Genomic DNA, 25,163 nt, shown 5'->3' on the forward strand with positions numbered 1-25,163 from the left:
TTTGAATGGAATTTTAATTTGGCTAAACTGTCTCCCTGCATCTAATGTGGGATGGCATATATAGGTAAAGTGATATTTGAGGAAGTATAAAATTGGTGTTTTAAGTGGCAAATGATCAAATTAAGAGTAAGCAATTGACCCTCTTGACTTTGTGGATCTACCCCTGCTTGATTTTAGATCAGCCCAGATGAGATGAGAAAGACTACCTTCATTACTTCTACCAATAATATAACAATTCGTTGTGGATCTACTTGTCTGGAGATGGTGGATTTGTTAATTTACATACAAAACTCAAAATTTTGAACATTTGTTTTCCAAATACTGGCCAAATGATCAAAAAGTTCACCCAAATATCAAATTTTATGATGTGGGGCATTCAACCACGATTTGTTAATTTACATACAAAACTCAAAATTTTGATTTTTGTGGTCGTCTTACATTTGTTTTCCATATCAAATTTTATGATGAAACCCAACTCACTTTTCATGCGGGGCATTCAACCATATACCCTTTCTTGTATTAAAACATTCAACACTTAAAACATTATTAATATTTATAATACTTACATTTTCAATTTAATTTTAACATTACGTTAATTTATATTTTTAAGATTGATATACATTTTTCATATTCATAAGTTTATGTTGGTTGTTGCATTTGTGATTGCATAAAAATTCTGGTATGGATGTAAATGTTTTTTTTTTTTTTAATTGATGATTTGATTTAATCGATTAAATCAAATATATATATATATTCAAACAACTGATTCAGCTAAAAAGCATTATTAAGAAAAAAATAAAAATTCAACCACATGGTTTACTCATTCAAAGAAACAGAGCTTGGAATAATTCAAACATAACTTATAGCTCTTCATCTCCTGTATCCTCATCGCTTGTTGAAGTTCTTCCGTTGACAGCAATAAGCTCGGTATCAAAGACCAGCGTCGCTCCCCCTGCAATTTTTCATTAAAAAAGAAAATTGCATCATAATCAAATAATAATGGGATGGAGCCATTCTTGAAATTACATTTCAGTACAAAATAATAGTTTTTCCATACCAGGAATCTTGGGAGGAGATCCTGATTCACCATAGCCAAGCTTTGCAGGGATCTTCAGCTTCCTTTTCTCGCCAATGCACATTCCAAGCAGCCCTTGGTCCCACCCTGTATGGAATATATTTCAAGAATATGGGTACTGGTTTCTAGAACATTCAGGAATATTCTAGAATGGAGTGCTGCCAATGGTTGGAAACTGACTAGAGAGTTTTTTCAAGGAATAACTTTAAAAGGTTATTATTCAACTCCTATAATGCTTTGAATGATCTAAAAGGTTATAATAAGTCCACTCTTCCAATTGTTGAGTGATCTAAAAGGCTCTTAAAACACATTGGGCCAAACTAACACGTTTTGGCTTTAGCATGAATCCAACTAAATAAGCCACAACAAGATTGAAGATATTGTTAACCAACCAATAGGTGTCTTCAAATTTAAAAACCCAAAGTTATTAAGACATAATTTTGAACTTTAAATAATAACATCTAAAATTTATTATTTTTTTTACTGAGCTCCCATGACAAGCTTCGATTCGACCCATATTAAGCTCTTGTTTGCGCTCTCGTAATTAAACTTTTATTTATTATAAGCAAATTTAGAAGTAGGAAAATATATGTTCCAATTTTATAGTTTTTTTCTTACAAGACATCTCAGTAGATTTCTTAGAGATTAATTAAAAAACCGCAATTTAACCATTAGTTTGAGGATGAAAGATACAAAAATTTTAATTTAGTTCATGCTAATTTCTTTAGTCTTTCAAAAATATAAAACAAATCAAGCATCCCGGTCAGACAATTAATAAAAATAGACAATGCAAATCTATAATTCTTTCAAGGAAAAATCTAATAATGTGAGAAGCATTGTTAGCCTTTGAACATGACAAAACTGTTTTTTAGAAATGATCAATCACCACAGATATAATATCATGTTCTCAAACTGTGTGAGGCAATCTTAAAATCAAGCATCACGGTTAGACACAATTGATGAAATTATACCATGCAAATGTATAATTCTTTGAAGGAAAAATCTGACAATGTGAGAAGCATTATTAGTTTTTGAAGATGACAAAAAAATGCCGACCTTTAGAAATGATCAACTACGACAAATGTAATATTACGTTCTCAAACTTATTTATGATTCCAAATCTAATGTTTCTTTTTTGAAATTAATGAAGTAGATAAAAAAGAGCTGTTGGAATTAATATTAGAAATAATAAAATTATATTTAACAAAAAGAACTTTTTATTATCATCAGTTGAACTTAACATCTTTCGATGAAGAGTTTAGATTGTGCATCAGACGTTAACCTCATTTTCGGTTAGGTCTCTTACTCTTCTTAGAGCCCAGGATCTAGTCTTAGGGTTTCCTATCTACTATCCTAGAGGACTAGCACTAGAACCAATGTCAATCAGAAATTCGAGCCACTTCTTGACTCCTCGCAGTTTCATATCGCCGGTTCTAAATCATCAACGTTTAGTTGAGTAGATTAAAACCAGCATGACGAACCTCGTGTCGAGTACCTATAGGAGCCGAAACCATAAGAAACCCATTGTGACCTCTGTGCGTGTTCGATGCACGAATACCACAATTCACGTGTTCCATGCACACAATTATCGAAATTCATGTCACCTGCACCTATAGAAGGCTTCGCGATTGATCAAACTCGAATCAATTGCTGGAATGATTGATCACGAGCGAGAATTTAAAGAAATTTGAATTTGACGCATTTTCGAACCGACTATCGACGAAGTCGTCCGAGAGACCCCAGATGACGAAATGGAGCGTGTCGGTGCGTCCGGGACGTCGAATTTAGCTAGAGAGGACACCCATTTAGATACGGTTTCGTGCACGAGTGAAAAGTATGCAAATTGGGGGGTTTAAGTATCAAATAATATATAAAATTAATATATATATATATATATATATATATATATCTATATATATATATATATATATATAAAGGGCTTTCCTAAATCTCTAATTCACACTCACGCACACTACCTTCCCATTCGGTCGAGCCTTCTCCATTCGGCCCGAGAGGAGCCCGTCCATCGAGCCCTAATCGCTCCTCACTCCCTCTCCCGTGCCTTCCTCTCTAACCTTCCTCTTCACGTGACGAAGGTTGACCTATTTCTCCTCCTCGACACCCTCTGCCCGAGAGTCGTTCTTCCCGACGCTTCACTGGCTTCATCCCTCACGATGGCAAGCCCTTGCAATCTTCTAATTTCCTGCTTGTGTAATTTTGACCCATGGAGCCTGCCTCTTCGAAGTACTCTATTGGCAAAACCTCTTCTTCCCGATGCCTTATGCCTCTTCTTTTTGTCTCCATTCTCTCCTGTCTTTCTGTCGTGTTGCCTCACCTCCGGTAAGTTATGGTATTTCCTCTGCTCCCTTCCTCTGCTATAAAAACCACTCTTGGGGAAGGGTTGTGAGGTTACGAAATTTGGAGGTTGGGGAAGACTGCCGAAATTTCTTCTCAGTTAGGTGCTTGTGAACTTGATGTTTGAGAGTTCTTTGGCCTTCTTTTGTTGTTTGTAAAGGCTCAAACGAGGTTGTTGGATCTTTGGCTGGTGATTCCTCCTGCTTGTTTCATATTGTGTGTGTGCTTGAAATCTTCTAGAGCTCTGTGGGTAAAACTTAGATAAGGTAATCTCTTTCCATTCTTTTCTTTTCTCCCCTATTTCTTGTTTTCTCTAGACCTATCTCATGTTGAGTTCATTTAAAAAAGTTGGCCTAAAAAAAAATAAAAGGAAGGAAAGCTGAGGAATGGCTTTGTAACTTCAGCACTTCTAGGGATAATATGCATTGATCGGTTGCTTGGTATTTTTGCTGGTTTGCTGGACACTCTTGCTCGGTTGTCCTACTTTCCTTGCTTGGCATATACATATATATTTGTTATTTAATCGTGTCTGCAATGTTTTTTCAAATGTATAGGTAAAGGGGGATACATGCAAAAATTGAAGTTTAGGTATTAGATATGTAAATACATAAGAATCGAGTGGTATGCATGTAAATTTGTCACTGTTCTCTAATGGCTGTGCGTGAGATCTGAATGGCATGTTAAATGTAATTCTTCAAGATACCATGGTGAAGGCTTAATGAAATAGGAGGCAGAAAGATGGGTTCTCTAAAGCAGGTTAATACAATGGATTATATATATATATATGTTATCGGCAGCTTTTATAAGAGCTTTTATAGAATTCATGTTCCAATTTGGGATGCATCTGTTCACATTGATACTGTAGGAAGTGACTGGAATTCCTTCCAGTGCAAAGAAATTTTGAGAATTTTTTCTCTTTTATACGGCTATACTTGCATCCATTTTCCTGGGCTTAGGGAGGACTTTTCCACAACTGAGTGTGCATTTAATTTTGATTTCTCGTATAACCTGGAATAAATTCATTGGGACTTTGCTAGTTCTCCTGATAATGACTTTAACGGCTGAAGTTGATTCATGTGAAGCTGAGGGAAGATTGAGTGGACTGAAGAAGGATTTGCTGGTTCTCCTACAATTCATTCTTTGTCTTAGCCTTAAGAATTTGAGCATCTTCTAGCAATTTACGACATCAATACATTGCAAATTTATTCATATGTTGCGGAAGTCTTTTCTACTCTACACAAATTTACGTCGCCTGCATTGCTAAAGTCCTTTGTACTGTTGCAATCTCTTGGATACATCTCCAACAACTTTGGTCTACTCTTCTCTGAAATTTGCTCGTTTTTCTCATGACTACAGAACCTACTCAAGCATTCCCCCCACCTGCACCATTCATTCCAGATTTCTTGATGCTTTGAGTAAGAGTTAACCCTTTAGGGTATTTGCATACATATCACATTTGCATACATATCACGAACATATCACGAAATTCTTATACATTTACATATCTAACACCTAAACTTCCAAATTTTATTTTGTCACCTAACCTATGCATGAGAGGATACACTTCATAAAATGGTAGCATTTTTTGATGTATTATGAAAGGTTTGGATGGTGTGAATGCAACATTTGAGCTTTAAGTTTGGGTGTATAAATACATAAGAATTGTGGGCTATGTACATAGTCGTCGCATTGGTTTGATCCCCTTCCTGTTTCAATTTGTTTGAGATATTGTTTGAAAAGGATATATTTTGGGTTGCTTCGTTTACTGAATTGGAGGAAATGATACCCTGGTTGATTCTTGGATTGTCGGGTTACATTTTTTAGGTCTTTTCGTCGATGGTTTTAGATGCAGTTTTAAGGGCCGAGACGTCTTTCACCTCTTCGTCATTTCAGATGAACCTTGACTTCCTCTCTCTCACCCCATTTTTCTTCTTTTTTCCTTGCTTATTGGTTTGGTTTTAGCTGCTTAGGTTTGAAACATAAACGCGCATATATAATTGTGGCTATATATGAACCATCAAGCAATGTCGTAAGTTGGATGGTCTTTTTTTGGGGTTTTAGGCCTTGGTGATAATGACATTCGATAATAGAGCGGAAAAATGTTCCATCCTACGACATCGGGACCCGACCTAGAGACCCGATGAAATATAGTAGGATGACAATATTGTTTACCGACACCAGACTAGCAGGGCACCCTTATCTTCTTAGGTTGTTGGCGGTCCTAGCCTGACGGTACAATCGACTTGTGGACAATTATATTTTGTAAAAATGATAAGAACATGTACGATGTAATTATAAATATATTTTGACTACAAAAATTGATATTACTTTCTCTTATATGCATGAAATCTATATGCATGCCAAAATATAAATTTTAAGTATTTAAGTAATATGATTCGTCGATTGTCCACTTGTCAATTACCGGTACTGGGCTAAGAAGCACCCTCCTAAGTTGACATTGTAGGAAACCCTTCTAGTTGAATGTCGGAGGACTTTATACATACAGGTGACCGATAGCTGCATTCGGAGCCCCTCGAGAATACCTAAATCTAATCCTAGCCGACCCGAATGCTTAAGGTTTTCTTTCTTTCCTCGAATTTTTTAGTGTGTTTCATACGATTTTATTGGGATCTTTGTAGATCATTCCTGATTTCCTCCAAATTTTCCTCGTGTTTTCGATGATTTTCTTCTAGTTACCGTGGGTCATTTGTCGCTCCTCGAGTTTTTAAGGTGATGTTCACTATTCATTCTTGTTTATATAAATTCATGCTTACACATTGTCGATTGCTTTACCTCGGAGGAAATCATTTATTTGAATATGATTTAATGTGTATATATGTGATTATAATTTAGAAAATAATGTTTTAATTTTGAAAAGTGAGACCGAGCGGGCCTCGCATATTTAATAGTTTAAATAGTTGAGCGCAATACCACAAGTAGTACATTATCCCGAAAGATATGTATACAACTTGTTGACAGGCTTAACCACCTAAACTAAAAGATTTATGACATCTGTTTGATCTGCAAAATATTTTTTTATTAGCCGACAAGTTTGTCTGTTTAACATGGAAAGTTAAATAAGGTTTATTTTAAACTGTATTCTTAAGTTCCCTATAAAGACAAGCCCCAATAGTTAATTACATTTTCAATGAACGAAATCACTTAAGAAAACTCTCGATAAGGATCAGTGGTTCTGTCTTCAAGATTGCAAAGTTTAAATTTCAAATGTTAAATATAATAAAATCAAAAGGGAATGGCTCAAAAATGGAACAGTTATTTTCATGAGTTAATGGAGTGAAAGGTAGGGGATGTCATAGATCCAGGAAGAACCCCGGTGATTTCCCAACTATCCTACGATTGAACCTTAACTCTAAGGAGACATCCTATTCCTCGTCGTCACGGTTTCAATCGTCGCCCTCCGTCCACGTGCTTCCATGCTCCGCTTCTTGGGAAGACTACTCTAAGATACTTAACATATCGATTAAATGCTCTAAGAAGAGGAAGATACCTCACCAAAAATGAGGTCAACACACATTTCTTAAATTTTTTCATTATACTCGTTTACTTGTACCCGCGACACCAACCTCATTTATGGGAGCAGCCGACCCGTCAGGTATATAGATTTGTTCTAAATTTACAGCGTTTCACTTTCTTCAGAGCACACTTTACTGCATAAATATACAGTGCATGCTTGTGATGCTAATGTTTACCGTTTACTGCGTTTCGTAACATGCTTCCCTTTTATTATTCATGTTGCTCCCATGGACTTGCAGAAGCCTTTTAGGATAGAGGACAATAGGACACCCGGTTTAGGAGGTATCCTATAGCGAGTCACTGACCCAATAACAATATATTTATACACACCATAACCCCGAACCTATAATCAATATGTTAAGGAGCTTAGAGTGTTTTTTTCTTCCAAGAAGCTGAGCGTGGAAGCAAGTGGACGGAGAGCGGTGATCGAGACCACGACAACGGAATAGACGTTTCTCAGAGTTAAGGTCCAATCGTAAGATATTTGGGAAGTCCCCCCCCCCCCCACATCCTCTTGTAACATTCCCTGTCTTTTTCCATTGACTCCTGAAAATAACTGTTCCTACTTTGAGTCATTTCCCTTTGATTTCCTCACATTTAACCTTAGAAACTTAAATTTTGCAATCTTAAAAGCAAAACCATTAATCTTAATCGAGAGTCTTCTTGGGTGATTTCAATTGCCTAAGATGTAATTAACTATAGGAGTTTGTCTCTATAGGGAACTTAAAGAACTCAGCTTAATATAAACACTATTTAATCTCTCGTATTAAATAGAGAAATATATCGCCTTATAAAAAAAAGTTTCGCAGACCAAACGAATGTCACGAACTTTTTTAGTTTAGGTGATTTAGCCTACTAAAAAATGATCTATTTATCCTTCAGGATAGTGTACTATTTATGATATCGTGTTCAACTATCTAGACAATCAAATATGTGAAGTCCATGCGGTCTTACTTTTCTAGACTAAAATAATATTATTTTCCAAAATTATGGTCATATATAAATTAAATTGAAACATTATTTTTTAAAGTTAAAAAATATTATTTTACAAAGTTATAATCACATATATAAATTAAATTAAGTTAAATTCATATATACAAAACCCGCGACGTTTATCCGGCCGACAGACGTCTTCTCCAACTTTGACATAAAAGAGTTTATTGATTTTGTTTTTACATTTAAAAACATAAATATTTTCCCTACTATAGTGGATCTCATTTTAGCCATACAATCAAGGTTACCAACAAAATGTGAGTAACAACCATGGGCAGGACATCAAATTAAATCTGGTTTTCATAACTGACAATCTTTATAAGAATGAGACATCTACCTACGATCCATATAGATATATGCTTGATCCAATTAACATAAAAAAAAAATTGAGGGAGTGATTTGATTCTGAGATGGATTATAGTGATAATATGAATTGAGATGACATTTGATATCATCAAGAAATTTATATATTCAAGCATGAATCTCAATGCATTTTGGGTAAAAAAAATTTTCAAATTCAAATTTAGGATCTTCTCAGCTCTGATTTTAATAAATTTATAGTCCAAAAGAGCATTTCAACAAGGCAAACTCAATGACACTAAAAAAAAAATTCAACCCGAATTCAATCAAACCTAGATCAAGCATTTGAAGCGCAATTAGAAAATTTGGAACATTAATTAGAGAGCCAAATAATTTTTAAATATGGCATGTTTATGATCAAATTGAATAACTCGATAAGAGGAATCCAACGAGCCTAAGATCATTTAATTTTGAAGTCGTTAAAACAATTAAATATTGAAAAATAATCTATAATCAAGGGAATCAATGTGAACAGTCTAATGAAGTAATTTTAGATTGAATTTGACCCAAAATGTCCCTCTCAAAAATCATAAGTAGGCATTCATTCTTCACTTAAAGAGTGGGGAGAAGAAGAGAATAATTAGCTGACAATTAAAAGATAACTATTAAAAAGATATGAAGGTGAACGGCAATTAGTCGTTGTTGACCATCACCAACAATTATTGCAGCCAGCTACGAGCCACCAACCATGATTTTTGTAGCCAAATACGATAACACTTGTAGCCAACAACTACAGTTGTAGTCAAATTATTACTATACATATGTGATTATCAATTTTTGTAATCTCATCTTCCCTAATTTAAGAGAAGAGTAAATCTATGTACTTTCAATTTTTTAATTGATTACTTTGATGGGGCTAGACCGCATATTTTTTTTCATTTTCTAGGGTGGTTTTTTCACATAAAAATTTGGTTCTCTTACATTTTCATTTGTGAGTAATAAAAATTATACTGAGCTAAGGTTTAAGATTTCTTTGCCATTAAACCTTTTTTTAAGCATGCAACAACATTGATTATAACTCAAAATTGATAACTAATTTATATATTTTCTCATTACAGATTACATATAAATTAAAATAATTTTTTCTTCACAAATCAGTTATTTTATTTTAGTAACAATTACACATCTATTATATTTATTAGAGAGTCAATCATTAATAAACTATAGATCATCATAAAAAAATAGGTGTCATCACTGTTGACCTCACTTTTGGTTGAGGTCTAGTTTCTTCCTAAGAAGCTTAGGATCTAGTAATAGGACTTTATTGTTGACTATTCCTAGAAAACTTGTGATGGAACCCTCACCAATATAAATTCTAAAACTCTTCTTTGCTCATCTTGAAGTTCCACATGTTAGTTCTAACCTCTAGCACTTAGTAGGTGGAACCAATATGGAGTATGGTGGAACCAATATGGAGGAGCTCAAGAGGAGTCCCCATAGGACTGTTTGGCCTTAAGATTAGCCCTGGGTGGTGTGGTCTTGGTCAGGTCTACACATACACACATGAATCTTTCACATTCACTCACAATCCTAACCCAAACCTGCCTAGCTTGATCCTTTCTTCTATTGAAAACTCATGTGAATGGTCCCCTAAACAATTATCCCTAGGCTAGGGTTTGGCTAAGACCAACACATGAAGGATTACACCAGCATATGGAAGATCCAGTGGGTCCCATGGCTCAAATAGGGTGACCTCATGATTAACATTTTCAATCAATCCCAATTTTGTCAAATTCCCAGTTTTAACCCTTCTTGACCCCAAACTTCACCAAATTACCAAATTGTCTCTAAACCTAAATTGTCTCTAAACCTAAATTGTCTCTAAACCTTAGATTTTCCAAAAATTCCCAAAATTACCCAAATTCTCAAAATCTCTTCAAAAATCATTTCAAACCATTCCAAATCACTCAAATTGACCAAAACACTTCAAATTTTCGAAAATACCCAAAATTGACAAAATTACCAAAATGTCCTTCATACTCTAAAAACTACAAAAATTCTCAAAATCTCCAAAATCAATTTGAATCACTCCATTGAGCCCAATTTGACCAAACTGACCCCGTTTGACCACAATCCCCAAATTGTCCCTAAATGCTAAATTCTCTTAATTCACCCTCAATTTCCACCAAATTGACTTCAATCTCACCAAATTTCAATTCTAAATCAAAATTCATCATATCCAATCCTAATTGAAACCAAATTCAAGCCCAATTGAGTCGATTGCAAAAACCTTAGATTTTCTAAAAAATTGTCTCTAAACCTTAGATTTTCCAAAAATTCCCAAAATTACCCAAATTCTCAAAATCTCTTCAAAAATCATTATAAACCATTCCAAATCACTCAAATTGACCAAAACACTTCAAATTTTCGAAAATACCAAAAATTGACAAAATTACCAAAATGTCCTTCATACTCTAAAAACTCCCAAAAACTCCAAAATCACTCTAAATGTCCCCAAAATCAATTTGAACCACTCCATTGAGCCCAATTTCACCAAACTGACCCCGTTTGACCAAAATCCTCAAATTGCCCCTAAATGCCTAAATTCTCTAATTCACCCTCAATTTCCACCAAATTGACTTCAATCTCACAAAATTTCAATTCTAAATCAAAATTCATCATATGCAATCCCAATTGAGTCAATTGCAAAAACAATTTTCAAGCCCAATCTTAAATCCCCAATTTTGCCCTAAAATAAAAAATCTTCCAAATTGAACTTCATAACTCCACAGTTTTCACTCAATTGATATCCAAAACTCTTCATGACAATCTTTTAGACCAACTTAAACAATTAATTGACTAAAGTCCTAACCCTAGTTCAATCCAAACTCAAGTCTAGCCCAAATGCCCCAAAATTGACCATGAGTCAAATTCCACCCAATTGAACACCCAAATCAATTCAAAATCACTCAATTCCTTTTCCAAACTTCTCATGACAATAATCTAAGCCAATTTGATCAATCAATTGAGCCAAACTTAAAGTCTAGCCAAACCAAAATTCAAACCCAAGTTCATGACATGATTTTAAACCCAAGCTTTAAATTGAACCAAAGCCATTCCATTTGACCAAACCATGGTCACCACAGCCAGCATTGGAACCCTATGAACTGAGTTGGATCCACCTACCCACCCTACATGAGCCATGGACCAAGGGTCCCCCAAATTAGGGGATTCCCTTCCTAAAATAACTAAACCAAGGAAGATATGCCATCAGCCATCAAACCCCCAAGCTAATCACAATTAAGGCTTCCCTTGGATCCCCTGAACCACCTAGCCACCAGCCCTGGCCTGGTCAGCCGGCCTAGTCGCCGGAAAACACCAAAACCTAGAGCCACCCCAAGCTTTAAACCCAAATTTGAACTCCCTGAATTGGCTCATCCCAATTGGTCACTTGCATCTTTCTCCTCTCCACCTAAGCAATCCTTGGCACCCATTAGCCAGCCCTAGTGGCCACTATTGCTCTGCCTATTTAAACTCCACCTCCCACGACCAACTAGAGATATCACTAATTTCCTTGGGGTAAGTCTGTCAAATTGCTTCCAGAGCTCCTCCAAGACCTTCTAAGCTCATTCCGACCATCTTCCAGCCATCTTCCCCACTGTTTGAGTTCAATTTCAGAGCTTAAAACTAGGGCAATTTCTGGTCATTTCTCAAAACTATACAAAACTCCAAATTGATTGTTTCAAAAGCTTCCCCAGATCAAACTAAGAAGATCTCCGCTGAAACCCCCCTCTATTGAGCACCCTAACCTAGCTTTTAACCAAGGCCGCGTCACCATTTCATTGAACTCCTACTCAGGCTATTCACCAGAGGAAAAGAACACTTCCAGGAGGTTTGCCAGACTCTATTGAAGCTTCCACAAGCATCTGATTGAGGTTTCCCCTCATAGACTCAGATATAGACCACAAACCCTAATTTTTGGCATGTAACCACAATTGTGAAGAGAATTTTGATTTCATAAGCATGTAACCATATAGATGTGTTCGTATGGAGTAGATGAAGGTGTGAGAACAAACACCATGTGATTTGGTTGAGTATCAAAAGAGATATTAAGGTTTTAGTGTGGACGGTTCACAAATTATAGCCATTGAGAACGATGACGGAGGACTGTTTGATCGTGCGTGTATTAAATGGAGGGTCAGGATCGCGCCGAACGAAGAGATGGAACGATAAAGCGCAAATACGTGGCAGCTGACTCAGGTGGCGGCATCAAATGGCGGAGCGATGCGTGTGAGTTCGAAGTGCCGCAGGATGACGCGGCGGCTGACTCGGATAAGAAGGAAAATCAGATTTAAATGATTTAAATTAATTAAATTAATTCCAAAACTTAGAATTAATTCCAAAACTTAGAAAATGCATAACTTTGTGTATAAAAATCATAAAAATAAAATAAAAATACTCTGTTGTTCACTGAACATAGGAGAATAATGTGAAATTAAAATAAAAATTATTTGATGTGTCAGAGAGTATCTCTAGCTTTGAAACCCTAATTTTCAAGTTTGATTGACTATTTTTGCTTAAAATAATTATATAAATTAAAATATAAGTCAGAAAAATATGAGACTTGTTTTGGTAGGTTCTCTGTGGTCAGAGGACCCTAGAAAAAATATAAATTAAATTTGAATGTTCATGTAAATTACTATAGTTAATTAAACCCTAAAAACTCGTTAAAATTAAAATAAATAAAATAATATTCAAAAATTAACAAAAATTATTCCACATTATAAATGATAATCATTTTAACTCACTGTAAAAATTTGAAATTTATTTAATTTAGTTTGAGCACTAAAGTTTATTTTCTAAGTAAAATGATATTTTTGCATTAAAATAACTATAATAAATTAACTATAATGAAGAAAATTATGAAAAGTGATTTTTTGAGTTCTTTGTCATCAGGAGTACTTAGGAAAAATAAAAATTATTTTAAAATAAATAGTTCATTTTTTAGCTATATTTTGAATTAAAAATAAAAAAAATGATTAAAAATTTCAAAAATATAAAAATGTCCAAAATTGTTCCTAATTGTCCCCTGATCACCTAAGACCTTTTAAAATATTTTTCTTATTTTTCTCTGTTTTAATTATGTATTTTTAAATGCCAAAAATGTATTTTTCCTTAATTTTTCATTAAAATAATTATAATAAATAAAATTAAAATTGTAAAAAATGAAAAGTTTATTTCTCTGAGTCCTCTAAACTCAGAGAGATTTAAGAAAAATATAAAAAAAAAAATTTGTAATTAAAATATATTTTCTATTTAATTAATCACTAAAATCGATAAATAATTATAATAATCAAGATATAATTTTAAAAATTATGAAATTTTGTCCAAGTGGTTCTCTGACCTAGGTGAACCTCTAATAATTTTTTCATGAACAAAAATTTTACTTTGATTAGTTAAATAAACTAATATTAAAAAACTTATTTTTGAGTTAAAATAAATATATAAATTAAATAAAAATTAGAAAAATCGCATTTTCTCCTTGAATATTTTAACTGACCCATGAGTGAGGTACCATAAAAATTTCAAAGTCATTTGAGTTATATTTGATGAGTTATGAAGTGGGGAGCCCTAGGGGCAAAATAGTAAAGTTGGATTGTGATACCCTAATTAAAAGTTTAAGTTAACCAAAGGGTAAATGGGCAATTTTAATCATAATGAACTCTTTTGAATGTTTGAATCATAATGGATTAAAAGGTAGAAACTAATTTGTCATATATTCATGATAAAGGTAAAACTGTAATTTCATAAATTGTTATGACTTGAAAGTCAATCTAATTAGATGATACTAAAGTAAAGGACTTAAGTTAGTAAGATAATAATTCACTCATTTAAAGCCTCTAATTGATGATTAGATGATAACATGGTCTTTTGATAAGAATATATTTCACTTAAATTAGTAATTTGATATTTACAAATTTACCCATGAAATTGTTAAGGTCTTAGTAGTGCGCTAGGTTTGATACTTGAACTTGTTTGATGAGGATTAGGAAAAAAAGACATGATTGATTAACGTCTCTAAACACTACAAGCCTAATTTTTTAGTGGCAGGTACAAGGTCTTCAATGACATGGGTTTGCCCAAAGGGTACCTATTCACATAACTTTTAAATAAAACATTAAGTGACTGTCTAATTACCCCACTCTCGGGATAGTTGAAAGATCAGGTTCACTGAGCATGGGATGTATTAATTCATTGAAACTAAATTTAAAGTTTGGCATGATCAATTGAACAATATAATAGGTTTAAATGAACTTGAAACATTTCAAAAGGTTCTAAAAGTCATTAGGAATTGTTCCCCAAACACTTATGACTTTTTGGATATTTTGAAGGACAATTGAACCTATTATACTTTGTTTCAGAAAATCATCCATTAAAACCTTTAAAGATCCGCCAAGTTATGACCTGGAGTTTGGTAGCTATACCTTCAATTGTTCTTTCTTTTTTTACTATTCTTGGAATTTATTTAAATATCCTGTAAAATTATCTATATGTTGTAAGTTCTAACATTTCAGCGGAAGCAGCGTGAAGATGATAGGCACGTCTTTATAGTTTATTTACTTTCTGTCATTTCATTTACTGCAATTTACTATTGTTTCTACATACCATGCATGCTTGATCGACAAAATGAAAACAATTTTCAAAATTAAAACAATTTTCAAAATTAAATTAAACCCTTTCAAAGGTAACCATAAATCTTTTGAAGTGTTACTTCATAACACGTCATTTTGAATTTACGGAAATCCCTCGGATGAGATAACACACGGTTGCTAACAAGATCTCTCCGGTTTAAATAAGATTTACTCGTTTAAGTTAAGTAAATTCAGAAGAAAATAGCGATACTGGAACGAGGGAACCGTGGGATCCTAACCGGTGTCGCTCTAATCAACTTTAACCCCCCATAATGATTGAACTGAACTTGTCATTAAACCTTTGAACCTTTAGACTTTAGGACTGCTACTTCGTCGAGGAACTTGGAGCTAGCTACGAAGGTAGCCGTCTACAGCAGCAAACAAATCTTTCCTTTGAATTAAATAATAAGTTATAGGATTTCGATGTTATTTGTCGAGTGCAACATAAATCATCATTTTATCTTTAGGGATTTGCACAATTATGTTGTGCAAATTAAGCCCTAACTCGTTTTAGAATTCTGAGGTTATCATTCGTTACGACATAAATTCTTCTATCTTCAAGGTTATTTATATGATTGTGTCATGCAAATGTAAGCCTTAAATAATAATAATTGGCAGGATGAAACATTCAATAATTTTCCTCTCAAAATTGAAGTCAAACCATAGGATAGCTTGGGAAATCATTGAGGTTCTCCTCAGGATCCATGACAACCCCTAGTCTTCTCTATTTGGATTCCATAACAAGGTCCCAAATTTGAGTCTCCCCCATTTGACACATCTTGATTCGATCTTTGAAAAGTTATATCCTTTAAAATTCCTAGAAACAATATTTTCTGATATAAATCGAGAGTTTTCTTAAGTGACATCGGTCATTTAAGATGTAATTAACTATAGGGGTTTACCTCTATAAAGAGCTTTAAGAACTTAGGTAATATAAACCCGATCTAATCTTTCATATTAGGTAGGAGAATTTGTCGGCTTATATAAATGGTTCGCAGACCAAACGGATGTCATAATCTCAGTAGTTTATTTAATCGAGCCTCACGGATAAGTAATATATCTATTCCTCCGGATAAATATGTCACTTGTAGTGTTGTGCTCGTTTATTTAAACAATTCTTTATATGGAATCGATTCGGTCTCGTATTTTCAAAAATTAAAACATTATTTTTCAAAATTAAAAATACTATTTTTCTAAAAAATCAAATTTATATGTATATTAAATTAAATCAAAAATCACATTCTTGAATTGAACTTTTAGCGGTCGGCAGTCACAAACTTATATGCTTTACTCGGTACAATATTCTCCTACCTCTACTCGTTAGACTCTCCTCATTCTTACACGCATCCCAAGGAAGACACAAACCCCAATAAAATGCATATTCAAGTATTCATCATATTTTCTCTCTCCATACCTACTTCTCTATCTATCCAAATCACTACCACTAAAGTTGTGGAAGACCCTCTTCCATATACACAAATTTAGATCAAATGGTAACTTCAAAAAAGAGAGAAATAAATAAATGAGAAAATAATATGAAAGAGAATAAAAAGGAGCATGAAGAAAAAACTACGCGGAGAATAAAGGCAAAGCAAGATGAAGAATTCATTATCCTCAAAGCAAATGCACATGTGGATTCATCATATTCATGAAAGAGGAAACTTCTAACTTAAATTATCATACTCTATTCCACCCTCTTGCATGATTATTTTAAGTTTGGGCACTGTTTAGAAAATTCTAATTACAAAAATGCTTAATTTGAAGCATAGATTAACATCTAGTTGAAGTTTAATAAGAACAACCCAATTCTTCAACAAACTTACAATAATGCATGAAAGCTTACTCTCCCCTAGATAAATTCTCTTTCAACTCAACTCCATGATTAGAATTCAGTCACCCATCACATCTTACCTTTAAACCCAACCTCCTTTCTCTTACATACACACATCTCATCAGAATTCGGCTGAGGGTTCACCCTCGTTGCACAAATGAGTTAGGCTTGTGAAAGAGGAGGATTATATGATTGAGGTCGAGCTAGTCTGATTCCATGCTGGTTGAGAGCCAATTTGGGTGATTCAAGCTCATTTGTGCTTATTAGGTAAAAACTTTTTAAGCTAGTACTACAATCAAACCAAACCTAATCAGCCCCCATTAACTCTCTAATGGGCACTTCTAAGATTCATAATCTTCTTTAAAGATTGTAGAGGATTGTAAAAAGCCTAAAAAATTTGTTTAATGTCATATATATTTACAAAGTACTTATTGGCCTCAACTACAACAAATGTTTTCCCTAAGGCCCAATTTTTGTTTAACTTGCCATCACAAAAAATAATCACCAATTAGTGAAAACATGGTTTGTTATAGGAGAAGTTGGAATAGCACCTGACTTGGAAGTTATTTCCACTTATGCTAATGGCCAAACGAGAAAGGCATAAGAAAACATTACCTTTGATCACTTGACCGCTGCCAAGCTCAAACTCAAAGGGGTCACCTCTCTCATAACTAGAGTCGAATGTACTCCCATCAGTGAGCATTCCCTGTATTAAAAATTGCCCAAAATTCAGCTGTAAATCTATTGGTTTGATAACAGAATTTTGAGTAATGTTAGTTTTAAATTTATGAAAATATAAAAATTTGACTATTATAGAATACATGCTTATAAATACATATATATTTATATATATAAGCGACCTTTATTCAAATGCAAAAGTTCTCAATTCTAACTTAAAAAAGCCTGCAATTAAAAATGCAAGATTGGCCTCTGTTGCGGTTTTAAAATTAGCTGCTAAATCTTAATACAACCAAAAAAACCAGATATATTTGTAGGCAGTTACAAGATTCCTAAATGCAGAGGAGACAAACCTGTAAGAAAACCTGAAGCAGAAGATGGTTTAAACACACCACACAAAAAGAAACACCCAATGAATCAAACATACAAACTAAAGTGGAAGCCAGAAACCATGCTTCAGTAACAATAGATATTAGTGTAAAACGCAAAGGATTTTTAATGCGTTCAGTGCAATATTGCCAATTTGCACAGTTGCTAACATCTTTGAGAAACTAAAAACCAAAAATTTGTTTGGCTACTTACATGATAATGCACTTTAACTCTATCGCCTTTGTGAGCTTGAATGCTACAACTCTCTGGTTTGTACTGCAACCACAGGAATTGAATCATTTTAGAGGCATAAATAATATTTAAAAATACATACCACATAATTCTTATGTATTTACATATGTAACACATAAAATTTAATATTTACATGCATAGGACTCAAATCTTTAATATCACATCAAAAATATAACTATCACCTACATTTAAAAAGTTAAATACACCTTTTAATATAGGTATATCACACCAAAGATTTATAAATGTAAGTATGAAAGTCTAGGAGTTAGATACGTAAAAATATAACTAAACCCTAAGAAGTTGAAATATAGGACTTGTGACATTACGACTATATTGCTTTGTGTACTTGCATCACATCTAGAAAATGAACAGAGACAATTTGCGACATTAAACTTAATCTTCTAGCCCTACATGTGATAGAATACACAACAATGTTGAATTAAAAAAACTCATTGTTGCTCAAGCATTTATCTCTACTTAGTTTTTTAGCACATTCTCGTGTTTTAAGATATAATACTCTCATTAAGATTCCACCATCATAACCCTACTATATAAGCACTCTTTCTCTTACCAGACAAAGAAAGAAAAGAAAAGGAAAATGATCACCATCATTTGCTTATCTAACTCTTGGAGTTGGTTTTAAGAATAAAAAATCTTCATTAGGCCACACTTATCTTATTGGTATTCTTTCTATCACTCAACCCAAGTTTTCAAACCATTAAAGTTTATGTTTCACTATTTATGTTCAATAGATGTAACTCCTATTGTTCCTCTAATGTAATAATTTCTTAATCCATCTTCCTCAATTTTATCGCACATTCACTAAACATTTTCATTTAATCCGCACTCACCTATCTCGTTTCGTTTACTAAAAATTCAGTATAAACCAAATAAATTTACTTCATAATTTTTTTAATGGTTAACAATTCTAATCTAACTTCTTCGCCACAAGAATCTGAAATGCAAAAATGATTTTTCACCTGCTGCTCGTGTAATTTTGCATGGCATCTCAGGTAGGAATGCCAAATCGCCACTATAACAACTCCAGCTCATGATTTGGCTTGCATCCATTGTATCATAGGGTATTTATATACATACCACCCAATTCTTATGTATTTACATATCTAACGCCTAAATTTTACTTTTACATTTATACCACCCAAATTTTTTATATCACATCAAGAATAGCATTATTTTAGCTTTTAAAAGGTGAAATGCACCCTTTTATGGATAGGTAACGTGGCATATATGTAAAAGTAGAAGTTTAGGTGCTAGATATGCAAATACATAGGAATTGAATGGTATGGAAGTAAATCTTCCTTCTCAAATAATCCACGAAAACAACAAAGGGTTTTCAAAAATAGGACAAAATTCAACGCATAACACTAAAGTTAGCCTTTACTATGACCATAAAATTATGCCATTTTAGAATTGCCTAAACTAACTAGTTACCAGTTAACCTTTTCATCAATTGAACTAAATAAAAAGTTTATCAAAATCTCAACTAGCACATAATGTAACGGAATGAAGCATGAATCAAAATCGCATGATTTAGGGTCTGTGATAAGGATCAACGAAACCCTCATCAATCAAAATCTCACCTTGACGCCGATCTGCAGCTCCGTAACATCGCGGGATTTCTTAGCAGAGACTTCATGGCAGAAAAGAAATCGAAAGTGGAAAAAGAGGTTAGTTTTGAACAAAGAGATGGAAGTGAAAAAAATCAAGAGGGAGAGTGAAAAAAGCTTGAGGTTATACCAAATAGAACTAGAACGGCCAATAACGCAACGCAGCTTAAAATCCTCCTCATCGCTCTCATCTTTCTCCTCTTTGCCGGCTCGGATCGCTATCGGCGTGGCTTCTGATCTTCTTAGGTTTACAGAGAAATATAAATCCAGTATCGTCATCGGCTAGGGTCGGATCGGACTGATTGGTATGCTGCTTCGCGAGAACAAGTAACGTACAAGTAACTTTATGACGAGAACTAGTAACGAACAAGTAACTTTATGAAGAGAAGGTAATAAATTAATACCTTAGTATTACTAATTACAAAAAAGCTCAACACCCACCGACAGAAAAAAATTTCTGTTCAGACTCTGTATGCAGCTCTACATGCAGACTCATAGTAATATATCGTCATGTTTGTTATATTTGTCCACTTAAAAAATATTAAAGTGAAATCACGGACTCCACAATAACGCTGAAATAATCTCAAAATAATCATGAAATAACTGATGTTGTTTCACTTTATTAACCCTGAAATAATTTCCCCAAAATAACACCGTGAAGATTATTTGTGGGTTATTTCATGGCTATTGAAGATAAACTCATATATTCCACTTCAATAATCTAGAAATAACCTTGAAATAGCTTCTGCGATGTTATTTTAGGGTTATTGAAATGGAACCACAGAGGTTATTTCGAGATTATTACTGGGTTATTGAAGTAGAATATATAAGTTTCTCTTCATTAACCCTGAAATTACCCTAAAATAACTCTGAAATAACATTCACGGTTCCACTTTAATAACCCCGAAATAATCTCTGCGATGTAGCACACTTGACGACATATTATTGAAATCCGCAGGTAGAGCTACGTCAGAAGTCCGGACATAAAATTTTTCCCACAAATAAATACTGAGATTTTTTAAGTTGAAAAATCTCAAAAGGAAACAAAACCACGAGGCTTAACTCATTTAAAATAATACACTATGTAATCAAGAGTATAGAACTTTACTCTTCACCTAGAATAGAGAATATATGATTATAAGATTATGTTGAAATCATAATTATATCAAAATAATTCAACAGATAAAACTGTATATGAGTGGTTGGAATTATAACTTTTATAATCAGACTACAACAGTCATTATGGGACTATAACTGTCATAGTTAGCTATAGAAGTCATAGTTTAATAAAAGTTGTTGGTGGTGGTTATAACAATCATAGTAGAGCTACCAATGTTAAAGTTATAGGTTACAATAACTATAGTTAACCACAAAAGCCATAATTTATGGTTACAACAATCTTAGTTGGTTGTTGTGGTTATAAGAATCATAATTGAGAACATAAGTCATAGTTGTAAGCTACAATAGTTGTAGTTGCCTACATAAGCTATAGTTGGTGGGTATAACAATTAGTACCTTTGGATTTTTATTCTCTCCCACCTCAAGAAGAATATTTATAGATGAAATTTAAATAAGGGATAATTCAAATTTTGATAGTTTGCTCTACCAGTGAACCCATGGGCTCGCACCCACACTCCACAATGCAAGAATAGTTTTGTTAATTATTATTGTGCGCTCACCAGCCCATTACACCGATGCGAGCATAAGCACTCCAGCAACTCCCCAATTGGGTTGAACATTTGGTCGGTTCAAATTTATCGATTTGCACATTGGTCAAACTGATTGCAACTGAAATCTAAAATCCAAAAGTTGAATCAATCAAAATTCTTGATTAAACCGAACCGGCCGAACCAAAGTTTATTTTGTATAAACAGTTCGGCTATAAATAGACTGAAATTTAATTGTTTATTGAAGTTTTATTATGAATAAATATTACGAACTAAATATTTTAAATGTATAATATAAATTTAATTTTATGAATCCTCCAACTACTTTAATCAAATCTTACGTACATCATAAATTTAGGTGCTTTCATGAAAATTAAAATAGAGAAAGATTTATTTACATATCACTTAACTCTTATGTATATACATATCTAAAACCTAAAACTCCCCTTTTACATTAATGCCACATTACTATGCATGAAAAGGTGTATTCCATTTTTTTGAAGTCAAAACGATGGTAATTTAATTATATATGAAAGATTTGGGTGGTATAAATAACACACACACACACACGCGAATCGGTTGGTTCTTTGGTAGGCAAAATGTGTAAGACCCCTGGGATCCCAGGTTCGAGGCACGTCTTGGACAGTACACGGGTAAATTGCAAACGCATTTTGTGATTCATCTTTATTTCAATATATATATATATATATATATATATATATATTAATTATTATTATTATTATTATTTAAGAAATGGTCGAAGGCTATTTGATGAGCCTCGGTTACACACGCACACACACACACACAGAAATTAGGTGGTATGTGTGTAATTGCCCCGAAAATATAATAATAAATTTTTATTAAATTTTAATTTTTCGATTTTTTTGAGTTACATGAAAATTTAAACTAAGCTAATAAACGAAAATCGAATATTAAGGTATTAAAATCTTAAAACTAAAATACATATTTGAAACTAAAATGAACTAACCAAAATTTTTCGATTTTGTTTGATTTTTCAATTTTGACCAAATAATGCAAACATGTGTACCATAGCACGGGCATCATCACCTAAGTGCACATGCACACGTGTGGGAATGTGCAAAAACAATCTTGACAAAGCCCTCACCACTGTGCCCACACACACAACACTACCTCATGCAAGCCGCCGCTATCGGGCACCCCCGCACATATTACTACGCTCTTGCTTGCTCTAGCACTAACCTGTGCCTCTTGTTACATTTTTAGGCACACTATAGTGCTCACTTATTTGCATGAATATACATGTGCACACGAGCATAATGTCTAATCTAATTCTAAATGAGTCCAGATAAAAAACTTTAAATATAGTTGAAGGCTTTGGTGCATCAAATGGAAGGTCAACGAACTTTAAAATTTTGCATTTTATGATTAAATTGAGTATCTCGATGAGAGAAATCCAACAATCTTAAGATCATTCAATTTTGAGGTTAAAATACCTATATATTGAAAACACTACCTGAGATTAAAGAAATTAACTAGAATCATTCGATAGAGAGTTGAGATCCTGAATAAATTTATCAAAATATCTTTCTTGCAAACTATAAATATATTCTCATTATTTATTTAAAAGTAGTGGGGATAAGAAAATTTAGCTAACTACTAAAACTTAACTTTAAAGTCCCAACTATTGTCGTCAATCACTAAAACTCCTTGTTGGCCACCAAAATTCAAACCTGTCTGCCGGTCACCATCAACCACCACCACCAATTGGTATTATCACAAATTACAGGTTTTATAGCCAATTATGACTGCATAATCTGTGAAAATTATAGCCTTCAACTAAGATTATTATAAACACCACTTGTAGCTTCTACAGCTAACTACGGTTGTTGTAGTCACCAACTACGATTGTATGGTCTCTAACTATGACTTTAGTAGCCCTTACCACTATTGTTATATCTAATAACTACAACTTATATAATTAATTGTGGCTTCTATAACCAGTTATGATTGTTATAGCCCCACTACGACTATTATAGTCTTACTACTACAACAATTATAGTCTCCACTATATTTATACAAATTTATATGTTTGGTTATTTAAAAGGAATTATAATTTCAACATAATCTTGTAATTTCGTCTTCCATCATTTGGGTGAAGAGTGGACTTCTATACTCTTGATTACATAGTGAATTATTTTAATTGTGTCAAGTCTTGTGATTTTTCTGCTTCCAGGATTTTTTTCATGTAAAAATTCAATTGTCCTCTCTCATGATTTTTTTATATGTGCCATGTATTTTCATCCATACAATTACGTTAAATTATCACTTTATTCTTACAACTTTTATAACATGCAAAAACATTCAAAATGGTTCAAATATAGTTTTGGCATAGTTTGAACATGATTGAGCAAGTTTTGAATTATATTTGAATGTTAATGAAGGGTTCAAAAAAAAATTGAGCAATGCTCAAATTTGGTTCGAGCAAAGTTTAAATAATGTTTGAATTCGGGTTTGAACAATATTTGAATAATTTTTTAATTTGATTTGGCTATGATTAATACAAAAGAGTGCATTTTAACAATTGTAATAGTGGTTGATGTGACATAATATATAAGAAAGTGATACACAAAAGTGTAACGCAGTAGAGATCTATCAGAGTAGCTATGACGCTCAATATTTTATATTAAAAAGTTATAACACATGATAATATTAAGTATTACATCATTTGGAAGATTCACATAACAAACATAGCACATGGTGTAATTAAGAAAATATAATACAACATCCATAATGTAAAAAATATAAATACAAAACTACTATGCGTTATAAACTAAAATCACGAGGAAAACACTATACGTTTGAATAAACATTTCTCATTATTATTGTCAAATTAATAAATATAACGTTTATTTTATTTTTGAAATTAGACATACTATATAGCCGCTGATGCAAATAAGATGCTAGGAACGAAATCTGATACACATTAACTAATTAAATTATTTTAGATCTACTGTTAAAAGCAAACCCTAAAGTTATTAGAGATATATTTTAGCTCTTTAATATCACTGCTAATGCTAATCTTTTAGTGTTGTCCATATAAGGAGCTCTAAACTTGTAATTAAAATTCATTTACTGCAAAAGAGTGGTGGAAGATGGTAGTCGGTGGTTGCAAAAGCAAGCTAAGTTCACTGGACGTTGGCGTATAACATGAAGGTCCCACTTCTTTTTCTCCAAGCTTCAGCCTTCATCTGGCTCAAGATCTAGTTCTCCTCTCGAAAGGGGGGTATATCTATTTATAGAGTTTGATATATGTCTCTTTGCAAATTAGGAAGGAATTCAGACACTTTATCAAACAACTTGAAGATATTCCCTTGATCGGAATGTGTTCGATGAATAATCGAGTGCCTTAATAACTTCATAATTGAGCGATATTGAGCTCGCTTTAAGCTTGTCATATTTAAAATATATTTGATTTGTGCTTGATTTGACTCAGATTAAATCGATTTTGGTACTATCTGTGAGTCACTCAATTTGATTTAAAAATCTTGAAATTGGAGTTCTGTATGATTTTTTAATTGAAATTTGAACATTTTTTTGCTCAAAGGTTGCCTCAAGATTAGTGTAAGGAGAAAATTTGTTTGTCTCATATCAACATCATAAAGTTTTATGTTTTATTCTTGAAATTATTTTTTAATATACAAAGGCCGCAATTTTATTTTAGGAAATATTATATCTATAAATAAAATTATTTATTTATTTATATATCTAATACTTAAATATATTTTTATTTATAATATCTCAGTGTCC

General features: G+C 33.1%; 1 protein-coding gene across 1 annotated transcript; it reads right to left on the reverse strand.

The window, feature by feature from the left end:
- Positions 1–766: 766 nt before the first annotated feature.
- On the reverse strand, positions 767–20,006 carry LOC110032771 (peptidyl-prolyl cis-trans isomerase FKBP15-1-like). Its single transcript, XM_020736518.1, has 6 exons — positions 19,838–20,006; positions 19,681–19,730; positions 18,041–18,103; positions 17,396–17,486; positions 1,058–1,162; positions 767–952 (listed from the first exon to the last, which is right to left on the reverse strand). Exons 1-6 carry the CDS (start codon positions 19,896–19,898, stop codon positions 861–863), a joined length of 462 nt encoding a protein of 153 aa, XP_020592177.1. The 5' UTR covers positions 19,899–20,006; the 3' UTR covers positions 767–860.
- Between the last annotated feature and the right edge of the window lie 5,157 nt (positions 20,007–25,163).

Source organism: Phalaenopsis equestris, unplaced genomic scaffold (assembly GCF_001263595.1).
Source record: "Phalaenopsis equestris unplaced genomic scaffold, ASM126359v1 Scaffold001023, whole genome shotgun sequence".
Classification (NCBI taxonomy): Eukaryota; Viridiplantae; Streptophyta; class Magnoliopsida; order Asparagales; family Orchidaceae; genus Phalaenopsis; species Phalaenopsis equestris.

Excerpts from the sequence above, each read along its gene's own strand:
- LOC110032771 (XM_020736518.1), bottom strand. The coding sequence starts at position 19,898 with ATGAGAGCGATGAGGAGGATTTTAAGCTGCGTTGCGTTATTGGCCGTT. Across the intron at positions 17,487-18,040 it reads GAGTTAAAGTGCATTATCAT|GGAATGCTCACTGATGGGAG; the intron begins GTAAGTAGCCAA and ends TTTTTAATACAG. Across the intron at positions 953-1,057 it reads ATCTCCTCCCAAGATTCCTG|GGGGAGCGACGCTGGTCTTT; the intron begins GTATGGAAAAAC and ends GAAAAATTGCAG.